This window comes from Sinocyclocheilus rhinocerous, unplaced genomic scaffold (assembly GCF_001515625.1).
Source record: "Sinocyclocheilus rhinocerous isolate Xijiao unplaced genomic scaffold, SAMN03320098_v1.1 scaffold387, whole genome shotgun sequence".
Taxonomy (NCBI): Eukaryota; Metazoa; Chordata; class Actinopteri; order Cypriniformes; family Cyprinidae; genus Sinocyclocheilus; species Sinocyclocheilus rhinocerous.
The window spans coordinates 2,216,509-2,232,649 of NW_015651557.1; the positions used below are offsets into that span (position 1 = coordinate 2,216,509).

The following is a 16,141-nucleotide window of genomic DNA, read 5'->3' on the forward strand; positions in this document are numbered from 1 at the left end:
AAGGTCACAATTACCTTTTTTATTCTGTGGCGGAAAAAAAACAGCGAAATGTAAACTCAGATTTCAAAGGAAAAAAAGTCATAACTGTGGAATGTTAACTTGCAATTGCAAAATATAAACTCACAATTGCGAGATAAAAGTCACAATTACTTTTATTATCTGTGGCTGAAAAAAATTGCAAGATGTAAACTTAGAAATCAGAGGAAAAAAGTCAAAACTGCGGAATGTTAACTTGCAATTGCGAGATATAAACTAACAATTCAACTGTGATCTATAAACGCATAATTGTGAGATAAAAAGTCGCAATTGCAGAAAAAAAAACTATTGCGAGATTTAAACAATTTAGAATTCACTGGGAAAAAAAAAAAAAAAGAATTGCGGGATGCTAACTTGTAAATGAAAGATTAAACTCACAACAAATTTTTTATTCCATGGTGGGAAAAAAACTCAGAATTGAGAGTTAATATTTTGTAATTTTGACACTTTTTTTTTTTTTTTAGAATTGTGAGAAAGTCCAAATTGTCAGATAATTAATTAATTGTCAGATAGCAATTCTTTTTTTATTCTGTGGTAGGAATAAGCTTCCATATAACAGCCTTTGTCCCCTTTTCATTATATGGAAAAGAGCAGCTGGAACAAATTTCTAAATATCTTCTTTTGTGTTCCACAAAAAGAGTTTGGAACGTCAAGAGTAAATGATGACAGAACTTTTATTTTAGGGTAAACCATCCCTATGGTCTTCTAATGGAGTCCTCAACCTTGGCAATATGAAGTGTTTGTGGCGATACCTAACAGGCTGATAAGAGTTGTTTTTTTTGAATTGTGAGAAAGTCCAAATTGTCAGATAATTAATTAATTAATTGTCAGATAGCAATTCTTTTTTTATGCTGTGGTAGGAATAAGCTTCCATATAACAGCCTTTGTCCCCTTTTCATTATATGGAAAAGAGCAGCTGGAACAAATTTCTAAATATCTTCTTTTGTGTTCCACAAAAAGAGTTTGGAACGTCAAGAGTAAATGATGACAGAACTTTTATTTTAGGGTAAACCATCCCTATGGTCTTCTAATGGAGTCCTCAACCTTGGCAATATGAAGTGTTTGTGGCGATACCTAACAGGCTGATAAGAGTTGAGGGTTGTCATTTGCTCATGAAGAGGAATGGACATCTGACGTGCTGCACGAACCATCATCATTCAAATCACCATCTGGGCTGGTGCTGCTCTCTGCCGCTATATCACATTCTTTGGGCTGGATTTTCGAGCTCCCCGATAGCAAGTCCGTTCCAAGTTCTGGCTCGGCTGAGGTTTTCATGGGAGGAGTGTTTTTTGCTTGGGTGCCTTCCTCAGTGTCCAGCTCAACCTGTGGCTCACCCTGCTCCTGTTCCAGCTCTGCTGGGTTCTGATTGGCTGGTGGAGTGCCTTGGTTGGCAGCTCCTGGAGAGCTTGTTAGCTGTAATTGGCTTTTGAGCTGGCCGTGGCACAGAGGACACGTTTCTTGCACGTACAGCCACTTCTTTAAGCAGGCAGCGTGGAAAAAGTGGCTGCATGGCGTGATGACAGCAGACTTCATATCCTGGAAGTGAGAAACAATGTTTAAAACTAGACAGCCAAGATAAGAAGTGAAATTATGAACATGTTGACAAATGAGGAAATGGTTTAATGGCTAGCGGGAGCAAATTCAGATTCAGATTCAAATGATGGTGAGCACAGGCAACAACTGTTCAAGAGCCCACTGTATGTAGTGGTATCACTAAGCATGTGCAAAACTACTGAAGCTTGATATCAATAAAGATTTCCACATCTCTTGATTTGATTCAATTATGAATCAGATTAATTTGGGTATAATGTTCATTTCAATAAAGAACCTTCAATGAAGTTTATTTATTGTCATTGATGGTTCCATGAAGAGCCTTTAATATCCATGAAAACTTTTCAGAGCACAAATGGGTCTTCAGATTATTAAAATATTCTTCATACTAAGAAAAAAAATAAATGGTTATTTTAAGAACTGATCACTGAAAGCTTCATTGAGGAACCAAAAACCCCTTTTGGAACAATTGTGAAGAGTGCATAGTAAACAAATTCTCTCTCAGTTACACATTAAACCCTCTAACTTGGTAAGGCAAGGCAAGGCAAGGCAAGTTTATTTGTATAGCACATTTCATACACAATGGTAATTCAAAGAGCTTTACATAAAAGAAAAGAAAAAAAAAAATAATCACAACAATAAAACAAGGAATTTAAAAACATTGAAAATGATTAAAACAATTGATTTAAGAAGTTTAAAATGAATTTAAGAAAACGATTATACATAGAATATAGTGCAATCAGTTCGGGTTACACATTAAACCCTCTAACTTGGTATAGAATAAAACAGGGCCCATGTAATATTCAACATATGAAAAATTATAAAATCTTAAACTGATCAACACTTTAGTTATGAACTCCAGTGAAAGTACATTCAAAAAGACTTTTTGAATGATTCAATGAACTTATGTTGTGAATAAATGAACTGAAAACATCTTAAACACTCCTTACCTGAAAGCATATAGAACAGATGTCATTATGTTGCTGGAGTTGTAATGCGGAAGCAGTGGGCATGCTGTGGATCTTGTGAACTGCATCTCTGCGCAACAGGAAGCTCTGCCAGCCCAGCTGGGCCCTTAGCCACACGTTATAATAGGAGTGAACCAGGATGATGGTGGAGCCCATTACAGTCCATTCTCCAAACAGGGTCTCTGAGACACCATAGGCCACCACGCAGACGGCCACCAGGAACTCCAGGAGCCGGTAGGTCCCATTGACACAGTAGATGACTTCATCCATGTTCTCAACAGGAGCCTTACGAAACTCTTCCACCATGAAGAGGATGTAGATCAGAAGTGTACCAAGAACCTGAGAGAGTGTAATCCATTACATCATATATTATTATATTAGACATTTAAATTAATATGCATTTGTAAATGTACACATTATATATAATTTTCTATGTAAAATATTCAAGACAAAAAAAAATGTTTTTCTTTGAAACAGTATATATTTCTTTGGCCATAGCAAAGGTAGACAACCTATCATAAATGTCCTATTACTAAAACACAAAAACCTAAACAGCAGAAAATTGTGTCACCATTTGGGATGCACCGATATGAAAATTTTGCCCGATACCGATAATTCTTTAAATATGAAAGCCGATAACCAATACGTTGCCTGATAAATCTAAATCCAAATTTTTATATAATTTTTGAGAGCCTGATTCCAAAAATAAAGTCTCACCATTAAAAGCCATTAAACACTTCAACATAAAATCAAACATAAACCAGCCTTACAAATAAATGAAATAATGCATAATGCAAACAAGTCACTGGACAACATTACTTGCGTGTAAAAAAAAAAAATCATGTGCCATGGATAAATTAAACGGAATAACCTCCGCACTGACAATAATGAAATTATTTTAATTAAACCATATTGTTGATGAAAATAATAAGATACAAATAAATGTGGTGGTTATTATTAATAATATATCAATGATTTTGAAAAAGAAGTACATTAAATTAATACCACTGTTTCAAACGAGAAAAACTACTGTATACACTCTTATCTATATACAAGTCCCTGCAAAAAGCTGTTTTGAAATGGAGCACTGTAAGCATATTTGGTTGGAAGTTCCTCACCTGTGCACGGCGTTGTCATTCATGAAAGCTCTATATCCCTGTAGATAGAACTTGCAGAGGGTGAGGACGCCCAGCGCCACGAAAGACACAGTGAAGACCAGCCCCAGCAGAGAGTAAGGAGTACTACAGCACTCAGCGATACTGCAGAGAACACACACAACCAACAAAACATTTACATACTGTATGTTACATATTGTTAAACAGTGATTTAGATTTCTACTGCCCTATTTTCCGCTGTTCCAAATCCTTGTTGCAATGCATTCTGGTTTATATCTAGCTTAGCTATGTCAATTTACAATTATTCCCATGATCAATTAAATTAATGATCAATTAATCATTAACCTAATCATTCAAAATGCTTCTACCGCAGTGGCATATAATCACCAGCATTACAGGATGTGCAAAAACTAAAGGGCTAGTAAGCAGGATTGTAAAATGAATCAACATGATAATAATAGTTACGCTTGGGATCATTTTATTTTAAATGGAGGTTATTGTTGGCCATTTCATATTCTGTCATTGAGACCGCTGAATGCACCATTTTTAAATGGTATGATGATGCTCATTGTTGTATTTAATTTTAAAACACAATCACAATGTTTGCAATTAACATTATCACCATTTAAAGTAAAACAATCCCAAATGTAGCACAAGCACATAGGTCTGTGCCAGTAAGCATGACTAACCGCTACCACCACCGGTGATACGACAAAACACATTTTTGCCCACATGAAACACCTTTTTACGTGAACATTATGAAGTATGTGAAGTACAAAGCTTTGTTCACAAGAGAAATAATTGGTTAGAAGGCAAATGTTACATTGCCTCCATGGAAACATTTGGATTCAAGCTGGATGAGAAAGGTACATTAGCCCACAAATTTTAATTAAGCTTTGTGTTCTGTTTTGCGAGTTGGTTGGTCATTTGAATTTCCACAAATTTAACACAAATTAAGAATTTGTTCCCACGACTTAATTTGTTCCCTCATGTTAATTAAACCATGGCTACGTTGTACCTTAGATTTAATTTAACTAAATTAATGAAACGTGGACCGTGGCAACAAATTAATAAGTGGTAGGAACTAATAAATATTAATATTTATTTTTATACCCATTTTTTCAGCATGCCACTCCGTAGTAGGAGTATTTCACATGCGCCGGTATTCAGTTTTGCCTTTCCTGACTTGCTTGCTTGTGCGGAAGATATTCACTTTTCTGTCCAATTACAAATGGTATCAGTTGCTTTGGAATATCGGGAGAAAACATTTTATTTCTATTTTTCTAGTTTCTATTTAATGCACTTTTAAAGTTTGGATCACATCAAAAGCATATTTTGTACAATGTGAATTATTCGCGCAAGAGATCCAGCCCATCACTGTCAGAGACCTAAGTGCTTGCTTATTTTTCTTGTGTGTCTGCTGCACGTTTGTTGCATGAACACACTGCGCTGAATCGATCATGGATAAGTTTTTGATTGTCAATATATCGTTAGCATCCCTAATGTAGACGCTACCCTTCATGCTGATTAAAAACAGTGGACTGTTGCAGCAGTCAGACCTGGTGAGGAACAGGAAGAGCAGCCTCTCTCGGGAGGGCGGCTGGTCCCGTGTGCTGAAGTAGGTGTAGATCTGCAGTGCAAAAGTAAAAAAAAAAAAAACGATCAAGCTCACTGAAGGCAATTAAACAGTGTAATTAGAAACTAATTACGAGCAATAGGACAAAAAAAAATACATAAGTGACAGTAAAAACATTTATGTTAGAAAATATTTCTATAAGAAAGGTGTAATTTTGAACTTTCTATTCATCAAAGTTTATTTGGCACCAGATCTGCATACTGTAATGATTTCTGAAGGATCAAATGATACTGAAGTTCAGCCTTGACATAACAGCAATAAATGTAATTTTAAAATACATTTAAACAGAAGTTTTAATAATATTCGGTAATATTACTGTTCTTACTGTACTTATGATTAAATAAATGCAGCTTTGGTGAGGATAAGAGACTATTTTCAAAAACTTTAAAACCAACCGCAATTAATTAAAAACCAACCCAAACTCTTTAACGGTAGCTAGTTGTTTTTCTAAAATATTTTTATACAAATTTGCTTAAAATAAATTGTAAAAAATTATTCATTTATTCTGCCATGTAGAAAAGTAATTTCACATTTGAAAAATGCACAATGTTGGTGACAATAGCCTTGTGGGCAGCGCGCCGACGTACAGCGCCATTGTGCTTTGGGTGTCCCGAGTTCGAATCCCAGCTCGTGGACCTTTCCCGATCCCGTCCCCATCTCTCTCTCTCTCCCACTTCACTTCCTGTCTAGCTACCATCCTATCATACTAAAGCTAAGAAATGCATGAACACACTGCGCTGAATCGATCATGGATAAGTTTTTGATTGTCAATATATCGTTAGCATCCCTAATGTAGACGCTACCCTTCATGCTGATTAAAAACAGTGGACTGTTGCAGCAGTCAGACCTGGTGAGGAACAGGAAGAGCAGCCTCTCTCGGGAGGGCGGCTGGTCCCGTGTGCTGAAGTAGGTGTAGATCTGCAGTGCAAACAGCACCAGCCAAAAGCACATGAAGAGAACAGGCAGAACCAGCTGATTCCACAGAGACATGCCCAGAGCTAGCAAACCATACACCTCCACCACCTACAGAACAACACAGGAAACACAGGGATGTTACCTAGGGTTGAAAGACTGGCTGGTAGGATGGGCAAAAACATTTTATTTTACTCCACATTATTCACAAACCAAGAAAGTTTATACAAAATTTAGGGATGGGCGATATGACAAAAGTCTTATATTACAATATGATTCATTTTACTTCACTATATATATATATATTGTTCTTACTGTACTTATGATTAAATAAATGCAGCTTTGGTGAGGATAAGAGACTATTTTCAAAAACTTTAAAACCAACCGCAATTAATTAAAAACCAACCCAAACTCTTTAACGGTAGCTAGTTGTTTTTCTAAAATATTTTTATACAAATTTGCTTAAAATAAATTGTAAAAAATTATTCATTTATTCTGCCATGTAGAAAAGTAATTTCACATTTGAAAAATGCACAATGTTGGTGACAATAGCCTTGTGGGCAGCGCGCCGACGTACAGCGCCATTGTGCTTTGGGTGTCCCGAGTTCGAATCCCAGCTCGTGGACCTTTCCCGATCCCGTCCCCATCTCTCTCTCTCTCCCACTTCACTTCCTGTCTAGCTACCATCCTATCATACTAAAGCTAAGAAATGCTAAAAAAAAAAAAAAAATCCCAGGATTGAGGGGGCGACACATCTTACCCCACTCTCTACACCTATGACTCATACCTGCACCAGCTCTCTGTAGGCAGTTTTGGCCAGATTGTACGGCACCAGCAGGTTGGAGGCGATGAAGTAGAGCACCTCCAGACCGGTGAAGATCATAGCGAAACGGTTGATGAAGACGATGGTCTCCAGGGGCACGAGGCACAGTCTAGCCACTAGGGGGAGCAGGTGTGCAGAAAACAGCCAGATCTGTTTGGTCTGCATGACGCAGGAACACAGCGTACACACCACGACCTGACCTGAGGGAGAGGATAGTCTTACTGAACAAACACTAACTTACAGACGAACTGAAGAGAAATACATCACACTAACACACATCAATGTCTCCTTTAAAAAGCTGCTTTAAACGTTCCCAGTGGGAGTGCCCACAATGTGATCCGCTTTGCCATGTTGACAGGGCAAATAAAAGACATCAGCTCAATTGGACTCAAATCAAACAAAACAAAAAGGGTTAACTACTGAAGTTATGTGTCTATCAGTTTACTCTCTCTTCACTGAAGGGATGAAACTTTTGCATTTAGATATAAAGGATCAAATAATTGTTATTTCAAAAAAGTTTTAATTTCAAATGAATAACTGAATGCCTTTTCTTTTCAACTTTGTTGCATTGCACAAATTGTGTGGTGGTGTTGCCAAAGGGGAGGTAGTATGTGCGTCACTGACATGACATGTCACTTGACATGACTAATCAAAAGGCTAATAGTTGTTATCGTACATCTTCATTTGGCTGGTCAACAAAAACACAGACTTTGCCTATGAATGTTTTCTATTCAAATAGTTTAATTTCAAGTAAAATGAGGAAACTGCCCTGCGGTGCTGCTGTCTTTGTGAACTGTGCTAAATGTATTAATGTATTGCAGTGTGATTCTTCTATATTAATAGAGATTTTCAGGATTAAATATCTGGATATAAAGAGAGTCTGTTAGTGAGGTAAATATTTGATTAAACATGACTTAGACTCCCAATCTTTTCCAAGGATTGCAAAAATATTTATAGATATTGCACTTACAAAGAGTCATTTCTACCAGTTGAAATATTTTAGAGCCCTTTTAACAGTATTTTAGGGGAAAAAACTCTTTCTGTGATTGATTTTTTTTTTATATATATAATTTCCATTAAATTTTTTAACATTTTTGTAATTATTACTTGCAAAGAGTAATTTTTATCTGTTGTGAGCTTGGCATATCTACAAACATGTTATTTTCCAAGAAATTTCTGTGATTTTCCACAATTTTCCCATGATATTATTAAACATTCTACAGATTCCACTTGCAAAAACACTAAAGTAAAGTATTTTACAAAAATTCTATTATAGGGATTCGATGATTTTTCCAAACCCATATTTTTCATGGTTTTCCAGGAAAAGTCAGGGAATTTGTACATTGTGACTTCTGTAAATTGTGACTTTGCTGAAACAGTTACATATGTTAGAAAGAAGTACAAGTTCTTGTGACATCTAGGGATGTTCATTTCGGTTAATTTTCCTGACCGACAACCGTTACTTGTTATCCGAACATTAACCGTTAACTGATAAGATTAGAATAATAAATTTGTATTAAATAAAAATACAATGGATGAGTGTCTGACCCATTAAAAATATTTTTTTTCACGGGTTTATTTTAACGTGCAAACAGCAGCATACAGAACAACAGAGCAACAACAGAACCTGGGTTCACACATCGTCAAATTATCACATACCTGCAGCGCTACTGAGAACAGAGGAAAAACAGAATAAAATAACAAATAAAAAGAACAGTCTTTTTTCCATCAGACAAAAATAAATAGCAGGTCTACCTCAGTGCACAATGCGTCTAGTTTTTGTTTAAAAAAAATAAAATTAGCCTAAACTGTTGACGTGCTGTGCGGATAGTCTGAATTAGAGCTCAGTTTCGTAATGCTGCTCCTGCTGAATTTCTGACCATTACCGCCCACTCCCGCAACGTGTGTGTTCCGCTCCCGGGATTTTTGTGCCTGCTCCTGCAAACATTCTTATATTGTTTATCATTTTCGCACTATCAATATGCGGGCGGGTATTGAAATCGCTTTTGAATGCGCGCTCGCTGTTCACTTTCGATTTCGCGTTCACGCGCACTCTGTGTAAAGGAGCACATCTAATCTTACAAGATCAGATATTTGTCAGTGAGTTCAGGATCTGCTGAGCAGCAAATACTCCAGCATGGTCTGCCAGTCATCTATCCTACTCTCTACCCGTGATCAGTCAAGCTCGTGTTGAATGCAGGGTTGCGAAGTACACGTTTTTTTCCACGGAATCGGGTTACTTTTAAATGGATGCCCTGGGTTGTTTTTTCCCGTGGGTAAACAAATATGTATAGCTTACTTTTCTTTCACCATGCAGGTGGGGTGGGGGTGGGGGGGATCCTTAAAAAAAAAAAAAAAAACTTTAATCTGTCAATTTTTTTACGTCCGGTTAATGGTTAAACGGTTAATAGGAGCATCCCTAGTGACATCCATTACTTCCTAAAAATATGGAAAACATTCCTTGATACAGAACTGAGCCAAAACAAATTTAGCCATTTCTGTTCTACTGCAGAGTGTTACTCCTGTTTTAGCTTACTTCTCTTTTATCCTATTTTAACTTTTGAAGCAATGGATGACCTGTCAAACTGATATTCTATATGCCACCTCTATTACATATGTTGATAAAAGCTGATTAGGTGACAATGTCTTGGGTTTTACTACCTTGAGATAAAGTTTCACTCTTTTTTAAATCAATTAAATTAGTTAGAAATGTATTCAACAGGGCCCCAGGCAAAAATATCGAGTAAGGAGCCACTGGCTCCTATAAGAAAAAAAACGTAGGCACCAAATTATTTTTTTTAGGAGCCTCAGAATAAACGTGTTTTATTATTATTTAATTTTTTTTACATTTTAACATTTCAATCATACTGTCATGTGTTCATGTCTCATCTTTTCTTGACTTTATCAGCATTTTAATCCATCTTGTAGATGACTAAGGTTCACTTCAAGTGGGAACTAAATGTCTTTTCCAACTTGAAATATAGAGTCACGGAGAATTACACAGAATCTGTACCAATATCATGAACCATAAGCATCACTTGGCCACTGAGCGTAGTTTGGGCTCCTCCTCAATGCCACCTATAAATGTTGTCATATGTCTTTCACACATTCAGGGTGTACTCACACTAGGTGTTTTGAACCCCCAAAGCCCGGTTCGTTTGACTAGTGCGAGCGCTTCGTTTAGCCCGCCCTGGCCCGGTTGGAAGAGGTGGGCCAGGGCACGGTTCGGTTGGGCTCGGTACGCATGCAGTGTGAGCGCTAACCGCGCCGGAGCACGGAACAGATACTATTTTGTGTGCGCTATATCATCATAACTACCGCAAACATATTCTATTACTACTACTACACTACACTTTTCAATTAATTTAATTTAATCAAGTATATTTAGGTTTATAATGGGTCTGGTTCTTACCTTATTGATGAACAGGAAATGTAGTTTGCGAGTAAAGCTGCAGATTATTTCATTAACCTCAGCTGCCTCCGTAATAATTTTCTGATTCATACAAGTGAAAATCAATGCACGGCATAAATTATAAATTAATTATTATTAATTATTCGGCAGGATATTAGCGAAAGTGGTTTTCTCCGTTATCTCATACATGACGTAAGCGTGCTCCGGCCCGGAATGTTTAGTGCAAGTGTGAGTGTAGGCCAGCGGGGGAGTGGGGATAATCGCGCTCGGGCTCGGTTCAAGGCAACCGTGCCTAGTGTGAGAACACCCTCAGTCTGTTTTTCTTCATTAGTAAAATGCAATTTTATAGGAGGAGTCGAATCATGTAGACAACAGGTTAAGTAAAAATATGAATATTCAATAGCGCATAAATATAGCAAAATGCTCCTCTTTATAGTTATTTTTCTAGCTGAGTGATGAGCTTGTTGACACTGAATGGTTATTCTGAGGTAAATGTATTATTACATTGCAATGTTTACTTTACACGTTTTCCGCAGTTTGAAACACCGAATGAGTTTTACATGAGACATTTCAGTAAGTTGTACTGTAGGCTCTCTTATAAAATGGCTTACCTTTTGATGTTAATCCATGTTCATTATGTACTATAGTAGTAAAGAGAAAGATATAATGGGTTCGATTGCCACTTGAACTGAGGCACTAAAGCGGTCGCGCCTGCTGCATTAAAGAGCGCCAAAACCGTATTTGTTTGAATTTCGTTAGGAATTTGGCATAATTTTAAAGCTGATACTTTGTTTATTAAAAAGTAACAAAGCACAAAGTTTTTTGCGATTACTGGACTGCAAGAAGCCATATTAATGAATATAATTAATATTAATGAATATAGACGATAATTGTTAACAATTAGAGCTGACAGCTTTATCTGTTGTAGTTTGTTCATGTTGTGCACGAAATAGTGCTTTTGTGCACTTTTACTTGCACATCTCCATCATTTCGATCTCTCTCATGCTGCACATCTGAGCTGCGTTTAGCAGGTGTGCCAGCTGTGCTGCAGAGATGAGGACTGTTTGAAACGCTTTTTTCTACTAAAACTTTGATGCGCATCGTCTCGGTTTAATACATGAATTAAATAATGTTAACTAATGAAGCCCTAATGTAAAGTGTGACCGAACAATAAAAAATCACTTTCAAACAATATCTAGGGCATGCTGTAGTCCAGATTCAAATGTTAAAAGGTTTGAAAATAAACAGCCTATTAAGTCTAAATATTGAAGTATTTGGCTCTGTGATGAACACCACTGCGAATACAAAAATCTGAATCGCTATTTAAATCATTTAAATACGTTTCAAAAAGTAGCAGCTGCTGCTTTGTTTATGGGATTTCCAGGGTAATGGCTGCATTTCTGCTGTTCAGTGCCATCTGCTGTCAGAGAGTGAATGCGCTTTCATCCAGAGCATCTCTCACGCGCTCCGCCATGTGCTTCTCATCCGTGCTTGTTTACATCAGAGTGCACACGCGGCTTTGAAGCAGCATACAGTGGTGTTGTGCATTGTGACCAGCTGACGGGAAAAGTATTCTTAAAATGCATTCAAAATTCTGAATAATTTGTATTAAATAATTGTTCTCTGCATTTTGAAGCGCCCACGATAACAATATTGTGATATCGCATTACCGAATACTGGCACATGTCTAGTTGAGAGTACCTCATCCCTCATAATGTGTCAGGAACAAATGCATCAGTAAAGAGAACAAAATCTGGTATTGTTTTGGAGCTGATGATGCAGGACGTACCGATGAGTGCTGTGGTAAAGCGGTTCATGGACAGTGGCTCCAGGTAGAGGGGTCCCTCGTAACCCGAGTCCAGCTCTCCACGTACGTAATCCCTGCAGGAACACCAGTCAGTGAGCACTGTTTGTTTGAAAGTCATTATAACTACTAAACAGTTGCATTAATTGTCACAATGTGTCAAGCACTCATTTTTATTTGTGTGTGTGTGTGTTTACAAGAACTGTCAACGTGTCAGCACTTAAAACCCAATGTGTCATTGTGTTTTATACAGTCAAGCAAAGGGTGCTGTGAGCACAGACCTGGAGAGCTGGTGTCCCGCGAAGAGCAGAAGAGCTGTGAGCACGTAGAGGTAGAGCTGTACCAGATGCTGCCGGGGTAAAGTCAACAACACCAGACTGAGGATATAGCCTGAAGAAAAGGGAGTCTCAATTACTGTCAGGAATAAAGATATACTGATATACATCCCATTAAATAAACTAACAAACCATGTGCTTTTGCAATCTTGGTTTCACATAAAACAAAAATCAAATGTTTGGTTTTAAATTATACATAAGTGTCAATGACAAATAACAGCACACAAAATAAAGGAAAATGTTTTCAATAATGCAGTTAAAAAGCATATGCCAAGTAAGAAATGTACCCTTTGTATTCATGTTGATTTCACAGGGTTTTGCAAAACTTTTATACCATTTTCAAGAAAATTTTTCATTTAATGTCTCTAAAATATCATATGGTCTAACCAATAACATTATAGAAATAACATTTTCTCTACACCTTGAATGCATGTGAATGTACATCTTAAACTTCCTGGGTAAAACCTTAGCATTAAAGGGTCAAATTTACTATGAAGAAAACTAAATATTCATGCAGAAAACCTCTACTGTAGCTTGTAAAAGACAAAAAAAATAAGACTATTTCCATCTCTTTTATTAGGTTATTTCTATTGTTAGAGGTCAATTAGAGGCATATTTTTGTTCAAAATTAGTCGTACAGACAGATTTTTTTCATCACTACTTGTAATGACTATTTGCACACTGAGATACAAATAACTACAAGCAAGTATAAATAGTACTTACTGTAAAAACTATGTAATAATACGAATATATACAATACAAAACTAGCTCTGTGTCAAGAGATATTTAACCAAATTAGCTTGCCAACGCTGGTGATTATAAAAACAAAACACGTGAAACAGAAAGTGGGATGCAGCTCTGGTTTTTACTGACAGTGCTCATTAAAAATGCTGAAGGATTGTGTTACAGCAAAGGAGAAGGTATTGATTTCATTTAATCCCATGGGATTACACAGCATTGTGTTCAATCCACATAAAAAAGCCTATAACTAGAAACCAGGATTTAGGCCTAAACTTTAGGGTCAAAAGATGGGTCAGTGACATTATTGGTGAGAACTTTATTGTAGCAGTAGAGTGTGAGCCACCCTGTCTGTTTAACTGTGTCAGCAGTATCTATAAGCCACACTAAACCTAAAAGACTGTTCAGGCCGATAGGAAGTTACATCAAACACCCTAAAGATTTATCTCCTGGGCTGGCCTGCATATTTCCACTAGGACAGCCCTCTGCTGCAAATATCTTTAGCTGGATGAGCCGGTCTGGGAAAGATTCTGCCATAAGAAAAACGTCATTTGTCTCTGGCTTGCAAACAATTGCTCTTGTTGTGGTTGTTTATGCCTGCTGCACCGAAAATGCAGGGAGAATCCAGCATATTCAAATAAAAGGACATCTAATACACTGCCCTGGACTGAGCTGAGAGCATCTAGCTTGTAAGTGATCATCTATAAAGCATTTGCTGATGCTTAAATCATTCCGGATAGAATTAGACAGTCTATAGGGGTGTGTGTGTGTGTGTGTGTGTGCTGGAAGCACAGTGAAGCTGTTCTCTCCATACTGACTACCGAACAACGATTATGCTTATGTAATAGTTAACTCCAAATATATCCAAATGCTAAATACTTTTTTTCTTTCAATTAAAGATAAATATAAATTAGGCTAACCTAAACTCTACAAGTAAACATAACTTTTTAAAAATCTACTTCTATGATTAAATTGCATTAAAAACAGTTCATCAGCTCGGTTGGATCAAGTGTCCAGAACAGGTCACGCAAAGAGATGGAAAGGGAGGAATGAAAGGTGTGGTAGAGATGTGTACAACTATTTAAGCCATATACAGTATGTTGCCTGTAGAACTGCAGCCCTGTGTTCTTACAGAGTGTTTAGCTGGAGGTCACAGAGTCGCTGCGCTGATGGTTTCCAAGTAGGTGTTTTGTATTAAAATGTATCAGGTGACGGAAGTGCGGCATCATGTCACTGGTTCACAGACTCGCGTTAAAATGAATGATGTATGGTCGCATTGATGTTGCAAATCACCGTCAGTGTCAACAACCTTTAAAGGGGTCATGGGATGCCCATTTTCCACAAGTTGATATGATTCTTTAGGGTCATAATGAAAGGTCTATAACATACTTGTTAAAATTTCTCAATGGAAGTGTAAAAAAAAAAAACACCCTTTTTACCTTGTCAAAATCAGCTCGGTTCATAGCAAGCGGTTTCCTTGCATGTCGCTTTAAATGCTAATGAGCTCTGCTCACCCCGCCCCTCTCTTCCATGGGGTGATGAGCAGATTGTAAACTTTAGCCGCATTTAGCCGCAAACTAGCACATTATTAGGAAAGGCGATTTGCAAAGATTCATAAATAACCCTTATACTCACTTCTTCTGTAGATGAAGCTGGATCACGAATGATTCGCGCGAACATAGACGCATTTAGGCAGATCGGGGATCGGCGTATTCCCTTCAAAAACGAAAGTAACGTTAATCCTCTGCGTCTCCAGCGGCTCAGACGTCGGGAGTAAATGACGACTGCTATGTTCATTATTACATTCAACAACAAAACACCTCAATCGCTTAATCTGAGACATTCTTGTCTTCCCCGGCACTGGAGTCGACACAAGGGCGGACAGCTCAAAGCTAACTCAAGGCGCGTCTAAGGTTAGATGGCCTTGTCAATCAACTATCGTGGGAGCGGCCTGTGCAGAACTACATCATTCTGCCAGGAACCTCAGAACAGCCTGATTTGAGAAAGGGGATTTTAAAATAGGGATGTAAAAAAAAAACACTGGGTGGATTTTTTATCATTATAGCGTGGATGTGTACACACACTTCCAATACACATTAATGTTCAAACAACATGTAATGGGGCAGTTGTGGCCTAATGGTTAGAGAGTCGGGCTTGTAACCCAAAGGTTGTGGGTTCGAGTCTCAGGTCCGGCAGGGATTGTAGGTGGGGGGAGTGAATGTCCAGCGCTCTCTCCACCCTCAATACCACGACTGAGGTGAGACCCTTGAGCAAGGCACCAAACCCCCAATGCTCCCCGGGCGCCACAGCATTGGCTGCCCACTGCTCCAGGTGTGTGTGTGTGCACTTGGAAGGGTGAAATGCAGAGCACAAATTCCGAGTACGGGTCACCATTTTTAATGTTAATTAATGTGTAATGTTAATGTGTAATTAGTGTGTAATGTTGCTGTTTGATCATAAACAATATCTGCAAAGTTATGAAGCTGAAAGTTCAATGCAAACGGAGATATCGTCTTTTAAAATTCCGGCAGTTTAATGCCTACAAAAACGACTGGTAAGGGACTACAACGAGTTACTTCCCGGGTCCGTTACGTCAAGAACCCAGAATTTTACATAAACCCCCCCTCCGGGAACACGCAGCAAAGGGGGCGAGGCCATGCTGCGCTGCTTTAGAGAAGAGGAAGAGAAAACTAGAGGTGCACGTAAAAATCTATTCATATATGAATCGCGATTCTGTCTTCTAACGATTCTAATGGATTCACAAGTTTCAAAATCAATGTTCTAAAGCAGCAGTTCTTAATACTGTTCCTC

At 37.8% G+C, this 16,141-nt stretch overlaps 1 protein-coding gene across 1 annotated transcript in view; it reads right to left on the bottom strand.

The window, feature by feature from the left end:
* Nucleotides 1-833: 833 nt before the first annotated feature.
* LOC107713132 (RING finger protein 145-like) overlaps nt 834-16,141 on the bottom strand; it is a 23,230-nt gene continuing 7,922 nt past the window's right edge. The window contains exons 3-10 of the mRNA XM_016518567.1: nt 12,539-12,647; nt 12,243-12,334; nt 7,006-7,241; nt 6,154-6,329; nt 3,674-3,814; nt 3,427-3,433; nt 2,538-2,894; nt 834-1,572 (exon numbers count right to left, since the gene is read on the bottom strand). Of these exons, the coding sequence (XP_016374053.1) occupies nt 1,147-1,572; nt 2,538-2,894; nt 3,427-3,433; nt 3,674-3,814; nt 6,154-6,329; nt 7,006-7,241; nt 12,243-12,334; nt 12,539-12,647 (1,544 nt within the window). The 3' untranslated portion in view covers nt 834-1,146. The remainder of the gene's footprint in view (nt 1,573-2,537; nt 2,895-3,426; nt 3,434-3,673; nt 3,815-6,153; nt 6,330-7,005; nt 7,242-12,242; nt 12,335-12,538; nt 12,648-16,141) is intronic.